At 35.5% G+C, this 17,667-nt stretch overlaps 1 protein-coding gene across 1 annotated transcript in view; it reads right to left on the reverse strand.

The window, feature by feature from the left end:
* GPR158 (G protein-coupled receptor 158) overlaps positions 1-17,667 on the reverse strand; it is a 315,465-nt gene that overhangs the window by 155,847 nt on the left and 141,951 nt on the right. The window contains exon 3 of the mRNA XM_081136819.1: positions 31-133. Coding sequence (XP_080992945.1) covers positions 31-133 — 103 coding nt within the window. The remainder of the gene's footprint in view (positions 1-30; positions 134-17,667) is intronic.

Raw genomic sequence — 17,667 nt, forward strand, 5'->3', positions numbered from 1 at the left:
TTTATATGCTCAAAAGTAAAGAGCGCTTACCCTGAAAGTTGTTCTCTGAGAAGACTCGAGGATGATAGAATCCTGCTTTGCAAATGCACTGATAGGCTCCAAGCACAAATCCAAGGCCTTTAATCGGCATACACTATAAAAAAGAAAAGACAGCAATGTAGTTGATCAGAGTTTATTTCACAGTATAAAGACCCAGAGATACCCATCATTGCAAATGGTAACAGAACTAACACATATTCCAGAAATAAAATATCTCGTTTTTGTACTTTTATTTTAGGTTTGTTTGCCAACCCACATTTTTTTAAAAGTAGCAAATTAAATATACTTTCTAAATATATGCCTACAGCTGCAGTTACATACATCTTTAACTCGTTCAGTCATCATAGGGAGTAATTACTAGACATAGTTTCTATTTTCAATGCCTTACATATCATCTAATTGCTTTAAGAGATACTTCCAAAGCCTATAAAAATATTTAAAAAGTGATTCCATGCTATGTATTTTTATCAAAGCAAAGATAGGTAGGTAAGTAGACAAACAGATAATATAAAACTTGAGACGTGAAATTGCTTTTATCAATTAAATACTCATCAAATTTCATCCTTGGAACAAAATAACACAAACTGATAGAACAAAACAAAAAATTATAATACAAATTTAGAAGTGAAAAAAAAAGGATGAATTAGTGATTCCAAGGGCTCTTTACCTAAAATATGTTACACAGATAAATGTTCTACATGTAGAAATGAAGAAAAACAATGATCAGCTTTCCAAATACGTCACATCAACAGACATAATGGACATCTCCCAAAAGGTTAATCTTGGCTTCCTTCAAGACTATCAATTAACCTCAGCAAAATTCAGTTTAACATACTTTGTTTGTGCTACATGGAATTATATCAGCACAAATAACTTCCATTAAAACACAAACAGTACATCAGAAAATAAAGGGGTGTCTCAAGAATCAAATCAAGTGACATTTCTTTTCTTTTTGCCATTATAACCTATTAGAATCTGGTGGATTTAAGTTATAAAATATGCTTCTGTTATAGAACTCTTGAGAGAAAATTCTAAATAATTTAAATAATAATTCCATAATCTAAGCTTAAATGATTAACATCAAGATCAACATTACATATGAAAACTCCAGCAAATAGAAAAGTATATATGAGAGAGGAAGAGCTAATACATGTTCTAAATAGAGATATATAACAAGAAAATCTTTGAAAAAGAGATTTTTAAAAGACATTAAACTTCATTAATATCCTTTTTTTTTCATCCAATACACACTTATATCCAATTATATCCTGCAATTGGACACATGGTACTTGACTTAGAGCAAAATATGAGGGCAGATTTAATTCAACTCTGTTGGCAAGAATTTATGAAATAACCACTATGTGCCTAGAAAATTCCTACAGAACCAGAGGGAAGAACACCCTGTGAAGACGGAAGCAGAGATTGGCGTGATGTGTCTGTAAACCAAGGAATGCAAAGAATTGCCAGCAACACGGAAACTGGAGAGACAGAGAACAGATGGTGCCCTAGAGCCTTCAGAGAGAGCACAGCCCTGCCAACACCTTGATTTTGTACTTCTAGCCTCTAGAACTGTGAGAGAATAAATGTCTGCTGTTTTAAACCAAAAACAAATAAACAAGAATAAAATTCCTACAGAACCTAACTGAAATAACACACTGTTTAAAAATACCCAGTTATACAATAGGTCAGATTGTATTTCTGAACCATGTAAATAAAAAAGCAATTATAACAATTTCAGATTTGAATTCTGACTCTATCACTTACTAGCTATGCGAATTTGAGCTGTTTTCTTAACGTCTCTCAGCCTTTTTAAAAAAAATTTGTATAAATGATCATTCAGTCAGATTCAGGAACAGTTTGAAGAAGACAGAACCACCAAGATGTCCTAAAAGTTTAAATATGGGGTATAAGAGGAAGAGAAGAATAAAGGATGAGTCCTCAGGTTTTGGGCCTGAGCAACCTTAAGAATGGAGTTGCCATCACTGAGCTCAAAAAGGGTGCGGTAGAGTAGATCTGCGGGAAAGAAGAATTCAGTTTTGCAAATGTTACGTGTGATTTGTCTATTTGAAATTTAATCCTAAACATCAAATAGGCAGTCTGCTAAAAAGAAGTATGGAGTTTTTCTTTTTAATTTTTTTTATCTTCACCAAGGATATGCTTTTTTAAATTGATTTTAGAGAGAAAGGGAGGGGGGAGAGGGAGGGAGGGAGGGAGGGAGGGAGGGAGGGAGGGAGGGAGGGAGGGAGGGAGGGAGGGAGGGAGGGAGGGAGGGAGGGAGGGGGAGAGGGAGAGAGAGAGAGAGAGAGAGAGAGAGAGAGAATTGCCTTCCAGAAGGATGTGACAGACCCTGATGGATCTGTAAACTAAGCATGTGCCCCAACTAGGAATCGAACAGCAATCTTTTTGTTTTACTGGAAGATGTTCCAACTAACTGAGCAACTCAGCCAGAGCAGTAGTATGGCGGTTAGGAGAGATGTCTGGTCTGGGTAACTTGGGACTCATTTATATAAATATGACAGAGCCAGGAGATCAGATAAGAGTAGATCACTGAGGGAATGGCTGTGGGCAATGAAGTAAATAGGCCCAAAGTGGTGAGACTCAGGAAGCTCCAGTGCTAAAAGGTTAGGCAAAAAGGAAGAAGTAGAGAATAGCGAGAAGAGCAGTTCAGTGCGGTATCATTATTTCATTAACTAGAATATGCTACTATGAGCATAATGTGGAATTTGTCATGAGTTGCATTTAATAAGCATTAATCTAGCAAAGATTAATCCAGGTTAACTAAGTCTTGGATACTAAGAATACAATTGTGTACTTTAAATATTCTGCCTCACTGTAATTTGGAGGTTAATGCTATTCATTAAAACAGCATTAATTCCCAGATAATATGATCCTACCCTGCAACAGTGACCCAGTTGAGAATTTTAAATGTTTATGGCAGATCTGAACGTATATTAGAATAATAATCTCTTTGCTATAAGCTAACTCTAGAGTTGAAAGAAAAAATGATTTTTAAAAATCTAGTTGATTAGATAAATATTGCCATATGTAAAGCCCCTTAAAGAAAAAGTGCTTCCTAATTTTATTATGGAAACACAGTGATATGAATTATTAGATACCTCAAACTCTTTTAAAAAAATATTTTATTGATTTCAGAGAGAGGAAAGGAGAGGGAGAGAGAGAGAGAAACATCAATGATGAGAGAGAGTCATTGATTGGATGCCTCCTGTACACCCCCTGCTAGGGATCAAGCCCGAAACCTGGGCATGTCCTCTGACCAAGAATCAAACCAGGATCTCCTGGATCATAGGTCGATGCTCAACCACTGAGCCAAGCCAGCGGGCACCTGAAACTCTTTATTCTATTCTTAAATTATTTTATATTATCAAAGGAAAGAAAAAAAGGTCAGTCAGTTAAATTCAACAAAAGAATATCATCCTGCTGTACTTATTTCAAAACTATGGGGCCTGCATGGAACCTAATGTGGTATTGCTTACATACACTGCTTTGGAGTACTCCAGTGATCTTGGCTTATTTTTCTATTAATGATTGTAAGTTTGTACTCAGTTTTCTATACTTTCTTGCTCCAAGCTGCCACCATCATTCCATAGCTACTCTAACTCTGCCACCTTCTAACCAAATTTATACAAGTTCAAGATGAGGTAATTAGTTTAGTAGTCAAGCTAGTTTTTAAAAAATCTCCATAAGCATGGTATACGTATGGTAACTACTCAACAAATGTTTAGTGTATTTGGACAGAGGAGCTGCTTTTTGTAATTTTTTCTCCTTAGGGATGTAGAATATAAACATAGATCCCCACTTAATACAGGAGGAAACAAATTTTTCCAGATTTTACTCTAACTTAACATGCATTTAAGATATTTATTTTAGATATCTGGCATACTTATTTTAGATCCTCTAGTTTAAAACTATCTACTTTATTTTTATAGAAGTCCAAGAGGGTAGAAATGGAAAAAGCAGCAATTCTTCCATGATAGTACCTGTTCTGTGGTAGCTTTTGAGAAACAATGAGCTTCTTATATTAAAAACTATAGTATCTCTGTGAGTAAGGCAACTGTTCACAAGATTGGATGCCCTCTTTGATGAATTTTACCAAGCCACTAACAAAGGTTTACTAAGGAGAGCTCTTGAGAACCCACAAAGTCAGGTTCCAAGGAGTAATCCAGATTCAGATGGGAAGAGATGGTGGTCAAGAGTTTAGAACAAATTTGATAGATTCCTAGAAACATACAACCTACCAAGTCTGAGCCATAAAGAAATAAAAAATCTAAAATAAATAAAATAACCTATAAGTAAGAGATAAATCAGAAATAAAAAAACCTCCCAACAGAGAAAAGCCCAAGGCCAGAGAGCCTCAATGTATAATTCTATCAAACATTTAAAAAAGAATTAATGCCAATATTCCTCAAGTTCTTCCAAAAAATTGAAGAGAAAACACTTTCTAGCTCATTTTAAGATACCAGCACTACCCTGATACCAAAGCCAGATAAAAATACTACATGAAAAAAACAAACTTCAGATCAATAATCTTGAATAATATTGATACGAAAAATCTTCAAGAAAACACAAACCAAATTTAACATCATGTTAAAGGAACCATACACCATGATTAAGTGAGACTTATTTCCAGAATTCAAGGATGGGTCAACATACAAAGATCAATCAATGTAGTATACCACATTAACAAAATAAAGGGCAAAACCAGGTGATCATTTCAATTAACTCATAAAAAGCATTTGATAAAATTCAATACCCTTTCATGATAAAAAGCCTCAAAAAACTAGGAAGAAGGACACTACTTCAATATAATGGCTGACTATGAAAAGCCTATAGCTAACATCATACTCAATGGTGAAAGACCGAAAGTTTCTCCTCTAAGATGAGAAACAAGACAAGGATTCCCACTGTCACCACTTCTATTCAACATACCACTAGAAGTCCTAGCCATAGCAATTGGGCAAGAAAAAGATATAAAAGATATTCAAAAAAGAAAGGAAGAAGCACAGTTATCTCTGTTTGCAGATGACATAATCTTAAGATCTTATATATAGAAAATTCTAAAAGTTTCACATACACACAAAGAAACTGCTAGAACTAATAAACATATGCATATAAGTTCCAAGATACAAAGTCTTGTTGTTTACTAACAGTAAACAATCCAGAAAATAAATTTTAAAAAATTCCATTTACAATAACTTCAAAAAGAATAAAATACTTAACCAAGGGGTGAAAGACTAGTAAATGATATTTAAACATTGCTGAAAGAAATTAAATAAAACACAAACAAATGAAATGACATCTGTGTCTATGAACTGGAAGACTTAATATTATTAAAAACGTCCCTATTGCCCAATGCAATCCCTATCAAAATCCCCCAAAACTCTCAATGGCAATTTTTGCAGAAATAGAAAAATACCATCCTATGATTCATATGGAATCTAAAGGACCCCAAAGAGCCAAAAAACAGTCTTTAAAAAAGAACTAAATTGGAGGTCTCACACTTCCTAATTTCAAACATATTACAAAGCTATGGTAATTAAAACACTATGGTACTAGCATAAAGGCAGACCTATAAACCAGTGGGTCAGAATAGAGAGCCCAAAGATAAACCCTCATATACAATGGTATTTACAAGGATGCCAGGACCAAGCAAACGAGGCCAGAACAATCTCTTCAACAAATGGTGCTGAGAAAACTGGATATCCACATGCAAAAGAACGAAATTGGACCTACTTTACACCATATACAAAACTTAACTCACAATGGGATAAAGACCTAAGCATAATGCCTAAAAACATAAAACTCTTAGAAAAAAACAGGGGAAATGCTCTATTACATTGGATTTTGGAATAAGTTCTTAGGTATGACACCAGAAACACAGGCAACAAAAACAAACAAAGAAAAAACAGGCAAATGAGACTACATCAAACTTGAAAACTTTTAAATTTTATGTTATGTATTTTTTATCACAATTAAAAATATTTTAGGCCCTGGCCAGGTAGCTCAGTTGGTTAGAGCATTGTCCAGATATGCCAAGGTTGCAGATTCAGTTCCCAGTCAGAATGCATAAATAAGTGGAACAACAAGTCAATGTTTCTCTCTCTCTCTCTAAAAATCAATATATATATAACTGAAAAGAGTTTAGAGCAAACATCTCTTTCTTCCCCAATGATGTGTATATAAACACTACAGGTTATATTGCAACACATAATTGGCATGACATATAATCCACCTCAACAGGTAAATGTAATTTCAGAGCAAAACCTGAGCAGTTTGACAGTCATGAATATTTTGTATGGAGGTACTATTATTGAGCAGTGGAATGGCTAAAATTAGATATGTAGAGGGGGAATCTTGTTTGTGCCTAAGGATCACATTTCCATATCATTCTTTAAAAAAATCCCAAAAAAGTAATTTGAACTGAAAGGAGGAGACAAAAAATGCAAATATAATAAAATTTATATAATTTAAAATATTCTAGAAATTGACACTTAAATACCTTTATTTTATTTTTAAAAAACTCTGTTTTGGAATCTTCTTAAAACATAAAACACTTTCTGGTTTCTCTGAACTGAACACCATTAACGGAACTTAATATTTTCGTCACGAGTCAGAATCATTTGAACAACAAGTACTCAACTGTGCCCTCTGGAGCTATTGAAGGTTTACGGCTATTTTCTCATGCACTAAATAGCCAAGACTGCTGTACTTCTTGAGTTTATATGCTTAGTTTTTATGTTTTATTTTCTTTTTCCTTTTTTGTTTTGAACTACCAGTTGTCATGTTTTAATTATAAAATATGGACTTTATTCTAGAAGTGTCTTTTCCTATCTAAATTATGGTTATAATTGCCTGTATACATGGAAAGTATATCATCAAAAAGCAAATCAAGAGCATATTAGATAAGAAATAACTAAAAGTAAGACAATAAATAGTTCATATTTAATGAGTGTTTACTATATACCAGGCACTGTTCTAAGAGCTGTACAAGTATTAACATAATGAATCCTATGTCAATTCTAGTATTACCTCCAACTTAAAGATGAGAAAATTTAGGTACAGACTGCTAAAGTAACTTCTCTAAGTCACACAGCCAGTCACTGGCAGAGCTAGGATTCAGTTCCAGTGGTTTGGCTCTAAAGAGAGCAATGACTACTCTGCACAAAGTATAGCTACATAATAGAATTCCACATACAGGAGCAGACACTAGGTTGGTCACTTTGGAATCTCTTTTTATTGTTTCAGGACCTTTATTTTTTCATTCTTGGTTTCAGGCAATATTCCAAATGCATCCATTTGCTGGAGCATTAAGCTTCAAGTAAGTGAAACGTATTAATTTTAAAATGTATATATATAATATATTTTAAGAAACACAGTTAATTCCTACACCTGTTACAAATTTTAAAAATGAGCCTCTTCCTTTCCAACACAGAGTTCTCAGCTCAAATTTTAGAAAATTAATCTTCACTTCAGGGTATATGAGTGGATTATCTCTCCTCTACCTGAATTCCTGAAAACAGAAATCCCTTCATGTCTCAGGAGATTCATGAGGCCAGTTAACAGACACTTAGTCCCAAATTGAACTCAGCAAGGATAGCAAGAGGGACCAGGGGCTTTTGTGGCAGCCCAGATTGTCACTTTCTCTTTGCAAAAACACAGCCCTGCTCTGCCTTGACAGAAGACTTACCTAATTTCAGAAAGGATTTCCTGCTATATTGAATTGGCTGCGCCTACCTCAAAAAGCAGATGGCAATACCACAGAGGTATAAAGAAAGATGAAGTAGTAACTGGGTCTACTAGAATATTTTGAAAAGACATCACCTTCTATCTTTCTTTTATTCCTTCTATGTAACTTGTGAAGAAATACTGTGAAATGTTAAATCTGTTGATTTGGGAGTGGGCTTGGGTGGACTTGGTACTAAAGCAGGTTAATTACGTTAATATCCAGTGGTTCTTCTCCACAGCTGTTTGCAAGTTTATTAAAACAAAAGGAAATACTCAAAAGAGGAAATCTAAATGGCCTCTAGGCAATGATAGGGTACACATCACCCACATAGTTCATCAAACAGTGTTCCAGGAAAACAAGAACTCATGAATAACAATAATGCAGTATTTCTCCAGGAAAAAAACAAACGACACTGTGTCTCTATTATTCACTGGCTTCCAGAACCTGGTTTAAAAAGCATGAGAGGCTGAAGGGGTGGGGAAAGGGGAATGAGAAGATGTTTTCTTTTATGACATAGTTAAAATAAAAAAAGAATATGTTTTTTATTATTAATTTTTGAAATGTTTCTGTTCTATTCAGTGGAACCAGCTCGCACCAAACAGGGCTGAAGGATGACAACACAGCATCTGACATGGACACATTACAAGTCTATAAACTTCACGCTTTGTGGGGGTTTAAAGCTGACTAAGGAAAATGTCTGGGTTATATTCATTGACTGAGCAAGCCCACCTTTCTAATTTTTTTTTAATTTTTTTTTTTAAACATATCTTTATTGTTTTCAGAGAGAGGAAAGGAAGGGGAGAGAGAGAGACAGAAACATCAATGATGAGAGTCATTGATCGGCTGCAGCCCGCAACCCGGGCATGTGCCCTGACCGGGAATCGAACCCCGATCGCCTGGATCCTAGGTCGACGCTCAGCCGCTGAGCCACGCCCGGCCGGGCGCCCACCTTTCTAGACCCTCCTACAGAAATAGCCCCAAGGGCTTGGTAAACCTAATGCTTAATATGCTCAACTCTTCTTAAAAATGAAACACTGTCCTTCACTAAACCACAAACTCACTATGACGCATCTATGCTCTACTTTTGACACCCTGTGCTTTTTGTGTGGTCACAGTTCATAAGCACTGGGGACTTTTCATTCTTTTCTTAATTGAGCTCCTGCTTACTAAACCCCATCTATGCTATTTGCTGCAGCAACAAAGAGGAACAAAGCCATGGTCTAGTTCTCAGAGAATTTATAATCCACAAGCATAAAAGCAAAATCAGAGCTGCTGTATGGTGCTCTACCCTGTTCACAACTAAAGAGCTTCATGAATGCATGTTTGATTTTGAGAAGTTCACCTTTAGACATTTTTCTGGAATCAATTGTTAAAACACAAACTGTTGTACTAAGAACAGATGTTAATCGGATACATATAATATGATTTCAATTTTATAAAATTCAAAGATGCAAAACTTTTATAAAGTACTGTTTAAAGATATATATATGTGTGATACTATTACGAATATACATAAAATGATTCAGGATAATGATTGCCTCTTGGTGGGGCAGATGAAGGAAGAGCATAAAGAGGGTTTTTGTGTTACTGGTAACAACCTATTTTTCAAGCTGGATAGTGGGTACAATCTTCTTCACTGCAATACCCACAAGTCCTAGCACAGTGCCTGGCATATAGTAGGTACTCAAGAAATATTACTGAAAAGAGGGAAGAAAGGAGAGAAGGAAACTGTTTAGTTTCTGGCTATGATACATAACTTTGTAACAGGCTGAAGTTCCCACCAAAAACAATTGGAACATGTGGATAAAATAAATAAATGAATAAATAAAAGGAAGGAAGAAAGAAAGAAAAAAGGAAAGGAAGGGGAGGGGAAAGGAGGATTGGATGCCAGAGAAGAAAGCATAAGCCAACTAGAAGATAGATTAGCAGAAAATATCCAGTCTGCAGCTTGAAAAAGAAAATAAATGGAAATATGGAAAAAACACACACAAGGGACATATGGATCATAGAGAAGGGATCTAATATACATGTATTTAGAGTGACATAAAAGAAGAAGGTAGAAGCAATATTAGATGAAAGATATCTAGCTACCAATCCAAGAAGTACTATACACCCTAAAGTGGATAAATACACCTCACAGTCTAACTACAAAACCAAAATAAGCATATTTATAAATGAGTAGCAAGAAGTTTGACAACTGTATTCAGAATACAAACAACAGAAACCATAAAATAATGGAGTGATATCATTAAAGTGCTAAAAAGAGTAAGAATAAAAAAACCCACTAGAACTGTATTCTTGGGGGGAAAAAAAATCCCTTCAAATGTGAATGAAATCAAGGTACTTCAAGTCAAACAAAGCCTGAAGAAAACTCCTCATCACCAGATCTATGGCGAAAGAAACGTTAAAGGAATTTTCGAGCAGAGGGAAACTTATGCCAGATAGAGCACAAAAACACAAGATAGAAAGAATAGCAATGGAAAGTAAATATGGGGGTAAATCTAAATTAATATACACTTATAAGATAGTAATAGTAAGAATAATGTCTTACTGGCTTTCCTTATATCTTGAATTAAGTGCAACGCAAAAGGCAGGGGAGGGCAAATGGTGCTGATAGCCTATTTTGTCTGAAAAGGGTAAAAGGAATAACTTATACCAGTTTGTCATAAGTCAACGATGCACGTTGTGATCCATAGAATAAGTACTAAAAGTATAGAAAAATAGTGTTAATAGCAAAAAGAAATATTAGATTAATGACAAATAAGGGAGAAAGAAACATAATGGTATAGACAGAGAAAATATATGGATGATATATATGCATAAAATAAACAAGGAAGGGAAGAAGAAAAATAGGAGCTGATTTCTAACAGTGATTTCTTTTATATTTTTTTGTTGTTGTTGAGAGTATTACAGATACCCCCATTTCCTCCCTTACCCCATTTGCAATCACTGTTATGCCCTGGCTGGTGCGGCTCAGTTGGTTGGGCATCGCCCTGTGCACTGAAACGCTGCTGGTTAGATTCCCGGTCATGGCACATACAGGGGTTTGCGGACTTGATTCTCCATAGGGGGCGTGCAGGAGGCTGCTGATCAATGTTCCGCTCTCACATTGATGTTTCTCTCTCTCTCTCTCCCTTCCTCTCTCTCTAGCAATCAATTGAAAAATCTTAAAAATAATAATTATTAAAAAAATTAAAATTGTATTCATTGTTATATGGCATTTCCAGTGATGATTAGAAAGCAATTTCATTTTTATATTAAGGCCATTCATTATTTATGATATATGCTTACATTTTTAGAAAAGAAGAAAAGCAGGCAAAGCTAATTTCTGTTGTTAGAAATCAAGATAGTCCTTACCTTTGAAATGGGATAGGTGGGGCAGTGATCCCAAGAGAGCAAAAATGGACTTTTTTGCTGATAATATTCCCTTTTACCGTCTAAGTACCTGTTAAACAAGTCTTACCACTTTGTGTATAATTCTATATGTATTTTGCATATCAATTAAAGTGTTTAAAAGTAATCAAGCCCTACTATGAGAAACCACTTACAATCACTAAGATGGCTAAAATTTAAAAGGCAAATAAAATTAAATAAAAAAGTGGTGGTGAGGATGCAGAGAAAGTGGAACCCTCAGACATTGCTGGAATGACTGTAAAACAGTACAGCCACTTTGGAAGAACAGTTTATCGGTTCCTTTAAATGTTCATAGTTTCCCTATGACCCAGTAATTCCAGTCCCAAATCTATACCCAAGAGAACTGAAATACATGTCCACACAAAAATGTACACAGAGTTCATAGCAGCATTATTCATAATAGCCAAAAAATGGAAACAACTCAAGTGTCCATCAGCTGATGAATGGATAAATAAAGGATGGTCTATCCACATACAGGAAGTCCTCACTTAACTTCATCAGTGAGTTTGTGGAAACTGCAACTTTAAGTGAAAAATGTATAACAAAATCAATTTTACTATAGGCCAATTGACATAAAGAGTTAAATTCTTATGGCTACATTTTAGATTTTCTTGGGAACTTTCACCTCTTTCTTCCTTCTGATTTCCCCCTTTTGGGGTCAAATAGGAATGAATGTCTGTCCTATCTTTATCCTGATCCCACCAATGCAGAAAGTCTTCAGAAGGGGAGAATGAAGAACATTTTGATCAACCTGAAAGAAGACACATAAATAAGAAGAAAAAAAAAGGAAAGAGATGGTAGATTTAAATACTAACTATAGCAATAATTATAATATATATACTTGAGATAAGTACTTCAGATAAAATATTAAGATTGTCAAATTGGATTAAACAAACTTAAAAAGCTGCCAACAAGATACATTTTAAATACAAGAGCACAGGAATAGACCAAATAAAAGGATAGAAAATATCTTATTTGGGAATCTACCAGAAGCAAAGGATTTGAATATAAATATTTTATTTAGGAGAGAATTCCATGAAAATGGAGAAAGGGAGTAATGGAGATAGGGAAAGAAAGACAAACAAATAAATGATGCTTCATCAAGACAGTTGCTATCTGGCAACTGGGACTTAATTCCTCAAGGGAATTCTGGAAGTCACTATAGAATAGAAGCTGAGCTACCTGAACATCAGCTCAGAGCTACCCCATCTGAGTGAGGTTAAAGACCATTAAATCAAGGACATTAAATCTTTGTCTGGCACTTGAACTTTCCATAGTCTAGTCAACATATATAGTCCTCAGGAGACTGAAAATCTAGCCTATGTACCATAATCAACAGTAAGATCTGGGATTCTCAAGATGGTGGAGTAGGTAAAAGCTACAATAACCTTCTCCCATGACCACAGCATAATTAAAACTAAATTATAGAAAAATCAACATGGAGAACCATATGATGACTAGCTGAACTTAAGTCCTATACCTAAGGATATATAGAAGAAGCTACATAGAGGCTGGTAGGAGAGCAGAGATGCAAAATGGGCTGGCCTTGCATGCACATGTGGCAATTGATAATCTGAAGGGATATCTCAGCAGCAGAGGGAACCCTAAGGCTCAAGGGGTCTCAGCACACCAGGCTTCCAGGCCTAGAACATCAGTGCCAGGAATAGGAGCCCACATAACATCTGGCAGTGAAAATCAGCAGGGATCCTGTCCACCCGGGTGAGACAAAAGGCTTCTGGAAACCGGTGTGTCCTCTAAAAGGGACAATGCACAAACTCTTGCTTGTAGGCACTCACCCTGGATTCTGGCAAAGGGATAGTGGGGTTGCCAGAGCAATATGAGGAAAGGCTGAGTTGTGTGGCCTCGGGGTGAGGGCTGGAGGGACAGCTGTCAATGCCCCTATATTGAGCCCACATGTGCCATCTTTCCTGAGTTGAGTCCTCCCCCAACACAGAATTAGCCTGGTAAGCTATACTAGCTAGACTACCCTGATGACTCTCTGAACCCTACCTCCACCCCAAGTCACACATGACCCAAGTCTCTGTCAGCAGCAACCAGTGTGGGCCAGCCTGAAGGCTTTCGTTTTTTTCTTTTTCTTTTTAAAAATATATCTTTATTGATTTCAGAGAGGAGAAGAGAGAGGGAAAGAGCTGAAACATCAATGATGAGAGAGTCATCATTGATCAGCTGCCTCCTGCACGCCCCCAACCGGGGATCTAGCTCACAACCCGGGCATACGTCACAACCGGGAATCAAACCGTGATCTCCTGGATCCTAGGTCTATTCTCAACTGCTGAGCCACGAACAGGCAGCAGGCTTTCTTAAAAAACTCTTGAAGAATTCCAGTCAAGTTCGAAGGATGCCAGAGATAAAAGGGAGAAATGGACTTGTTTGGCTTCAGGACAATGGCCACACAGCTTACAGGCACCACCTTTTCTGTGTTAAGCCCTCCCTCCACACAGCCAAATCTTAATCTGCATTAGCCTTTTAGTTTATCTCTGTTGACTATGATGTTAGCTGTGGGTTTGTCGTATAAGGCCTTTATTATGTTGAGGTATATTCCCTTTATTCCAAGTGTGGGTGCTGAATTTTTTAAAATGCTTTTTCTGCACTACTGATATGATCATATAATTTTTTCCCCTTTAATTTGTTTATGTGGTGTATCATGTTACTCATTCGCAAATACTGAACCAACCTTGTATCCTAGGTATAAATCCCACTTGATCACAATGCATGATCTTTTTAATGTATTGTTAGATTCAGTTTGCTAAAATTTTATTGAGGATTTTCCCATCAATATTCATCAGGGATATTGGCATATAATTTTCTTTTTTTGTAATGTGTTTGTTTAGTTTTAGAATCAGGATAATGCTGGCCTCATACAATGAGTTTAGGAGCCTACCTTCCTCTTGAATATTTTGGAATAACTTGAAAAGAACAGTAGTTAAATGTTTTTGGTAAATGTGTTTGGTAAAATTCATCTGTGAAACCATCTAGTCCAGGACTTTTGTTAGTTGGGAATTTTTTGGTTACTGGTTCAGTTTTGTTGGGCATAATTGGTCTGCTCAAATTTTCTGGTTCTTCTTGATTCAGTCTGGTAAGTTTGTATGTTTCTAGGATTTTATCTATTTCTTCCAGATTGTCCAGTTAGTTGCTATATAATCGTTAGTAGTATTTTCTTACAATCCAGTAGATAGATGAAGAAGAGAATTGAATTAGCAATTTGGAAGACAAGGTAGCAGAAAACACCCAATCAGAACAGCAGGAAAAAAAAAGAATCTTAAAAAATGAGAATAGTTTAAGGGATCTCTGGGAAAACGTTAAACATAACAACATCTACAAACTGGAGTACCAGAAGGAGAATAGAGAAAGCAAGGGACTGAGAACCTGTTTGTAGACATAATGACTGAAACTTCCTTAACCTGGTGAAGAAAAAAGACAAAGAAGACCAGGAAGCACAGAGAGTCCTAAACCAGATAAACCCAAAGAAGCTCACACTAAGACACACCATAATTAAAATGGCAAAGAATAAAAAACAGAGAATTTTAAAAGCAGCAACAGTAAGACAGTTAGTTACCTAAAAGGGAGCTCCTATAAGACTGTCAGCTGATGTTTCAATATCAGAAAAAAGACAGGGGTGTCCATTTTCACCACTCTTATTCAAAACAGTATTGGAAGTCCTAGTCACAGAAATCAGACAAGAAGAAAAAGTAAAAGACACCCACATTGGAGAGGAAGAAATAAAACTGTCATTATTTGCAAATGATATGATATTGCATATAGAGAATGCTACAAATTCAACCAAAAAACTACAAGAACTGATAAATGAAAATGAATTCAGTAAAGTAGCAGGATACATAATAAATACACAGAAACTGGTTCCATTTTTATACACCAATAATAAACTATCAGAAAGAGAAATTAAGAAAACAATCCGGTTTATAATTGCATAAAAAAATACCTAGGAATAAATTTAACCAAAGATGCAAAAAACCTTTACTCAGAAAATTATGAGACAGTGAAGAAAGAAACTGAAGAAGATACAAATAAATGGAAGCATGAATAAGAAAAATTAACATTGTCAAAATGTCCACACTACCCAAAGGAATCTATAGATTCAGCGCAATCACTATCAAAATACTAAAGGCGTTTTTCAAAGAACTAGAACAAATAATCCAAAAATTTATATTAAACCCCAAAAAACCCCAAACAGACACAGAAATCTTTGGAAAGAAGAACAAGTTGGAGGTATCATGTGACATGATGTCAAACTATACTACAAGGCTACAGTAATCAAAACAGCATGGTACTGGCATAAAAACAGATGCATAGAACACCCGAGTGGCTCAGTTGGTTGAGCTTCGTCCCATGAACCAGGAGGTTGCAGGTTTAGTTCCAGGTCAGGACACATGCCTGGGTTGCAGGCTCGATCCTCAATAGGAGGTGTGCAGGAGGCAGCTGATCAATGTTTCATCAATGTTTCTCTCTCTCTCTCTCCCCCTCTCCCTTCTTCTCTCTCTAAAATCAATAAAAACATATTTTAAAAAAAACAAAAACAGACAAAATAAAGAGCCCAGAATTAAATCCACGCCTATATGATCACTTAATATATGATAAAGGGACCAAGGACATACTATGGGATAAAGACAGTCTATGCAATAAATGATGTTGAGAAAATTGGACAGACAAATGCAAACAAAATGAAACTAGACCAGCTTCCCACACCATATACAAGAATAAATTCAAAATGAATTAAAGCCTTAAAAGTAAGCTCCAAACATGAAACTTCCAAAAAGGAATCATAGACAGTAAAATCTTTGACATTTTTCTTAGCATTATTTTTTCTGACATTTCTCCTCAGGCAAGGGAAACAAACAAACAAAATAAATAAATGAGACTACATCAATCTAAAAAGCTTTTACACAGCAAAGGAAACCATCAACAAAATGAAAGGACAACCTGCTGAATGAAAGGAGATATTCATCAGTGATATACCTGATAAGGAGTTAATATCCAAAATTTATAAAAAACTCAGACAGTTCAACACCAAAAAACCAAACAATCCAATTAAAAAATGGGCAGCGGACCTGAACAGACACTTCTTCAAAGAGGACATATAGATGACCAATAAACATATTAAAAGATGCTCAACATCACTAGTCATCAGGCAAGTGAAAATTAAAACCACAATGAGATGTCATCTCACACCTGTCAGAATGGCTATCATCAATAAATCAACAAACAACAACTGCTGGCTAGGATGTGGAGAAAACGGAATCCTTGTGCGCTGTCAGTGGGAATGCAAATTTGTGCAGCAACTATGGAAAACAGTACTGAAGTTCCTCAAATTAAAAATAGAACTACATTATGACCCAGCAATTTGACTTCTGGGTACATATTCAAAGAAACCCAAAACATGAATTAAAAAAGATAGATGCGCCTCTATGTTCACTGCAGTATTATGTACAATTGCCAAGATAAGGCAGCAACCCAGTGCCCATCAATAGGTGAATGCATAAAGAGGCTGTGGTACATACATACAATGGAATATTACTCGTCTATAAAAAAGGATGACATCTTTCATTTGTGACATTGATAGAGCTAGGGGGTATTGTGCTTAAGTGAAATAAGTCAATCAGAGAAAGTCAAATACCATATGAGCACTTATATGGGTACTCTAAAGAGCAAAACAAACAAAATAACAGACTTATGAATGTAGAGAACAAACTGATCATTGCCAGATGGGGAGGGGGTAGAGCTGGGTAAAAAGTGTGGAGATTAAGAAGTTCAAATTGGTAGTAACAGAGTAGTCATGGGGATGTAAAGTTCAGCATAAGGAATGTAATTAATAATATCATAATAACTATGTAGGGTGCCAGGTGGGTTCTTGAATTATCAGGAGATCACTTCATAAATCACATAATTGTCTAACCACTATGCTGTACACTCTCTATAAAATAATGTTGAATGTCAACTGTAATTAAAAAATGAAATAAAAAACCCACAAAGCCTTGATATAACCTCACATTTTGTACAAACAGAACAAAATTAAACTAAACTAAACAAAAAACTAAACAGTAAGGTCTTAAGGAACATAGTTGGGGCATTGGCACATATGCAAAGAATGCACCATGCAAACATATACCAAAGAAAGCTTGTATAACTATACTAATATCAGACAAGAGGCATTACTAGAGATGAAAACAGACATTCATAATAATAAATATATCAGTCTCTCAGGGATATATCACAATCCAAATTTATCTGTATCTAAAAATAAAGTTTCAAAATAAAGCAATAAATGAAAGATGAATGAGAGACCTCTTCATACACAAAATGCTTACCTTATTGAAAGAAATGAAAAACAATATAAATAAATGGAAGGATACACCCCAGTTCATGATTGATAGACTAATTATTGTCAAGATATCCAACCTCCACAAATTCATCTATGGATATAATGCACTTCC

Source organism: Miniopterus schreibersii (genome assembly GCF_964146895.1).
Source record: "Miniopterus schreibersii genome assembly, chromosome: 1".
Taxonomy (NCBI): Eukaryota; Metazoa; Chordata; class Mammalia; order Chiroptera; family Miniopteridae; genus Miniopterus; species Miniopterus schreibersii.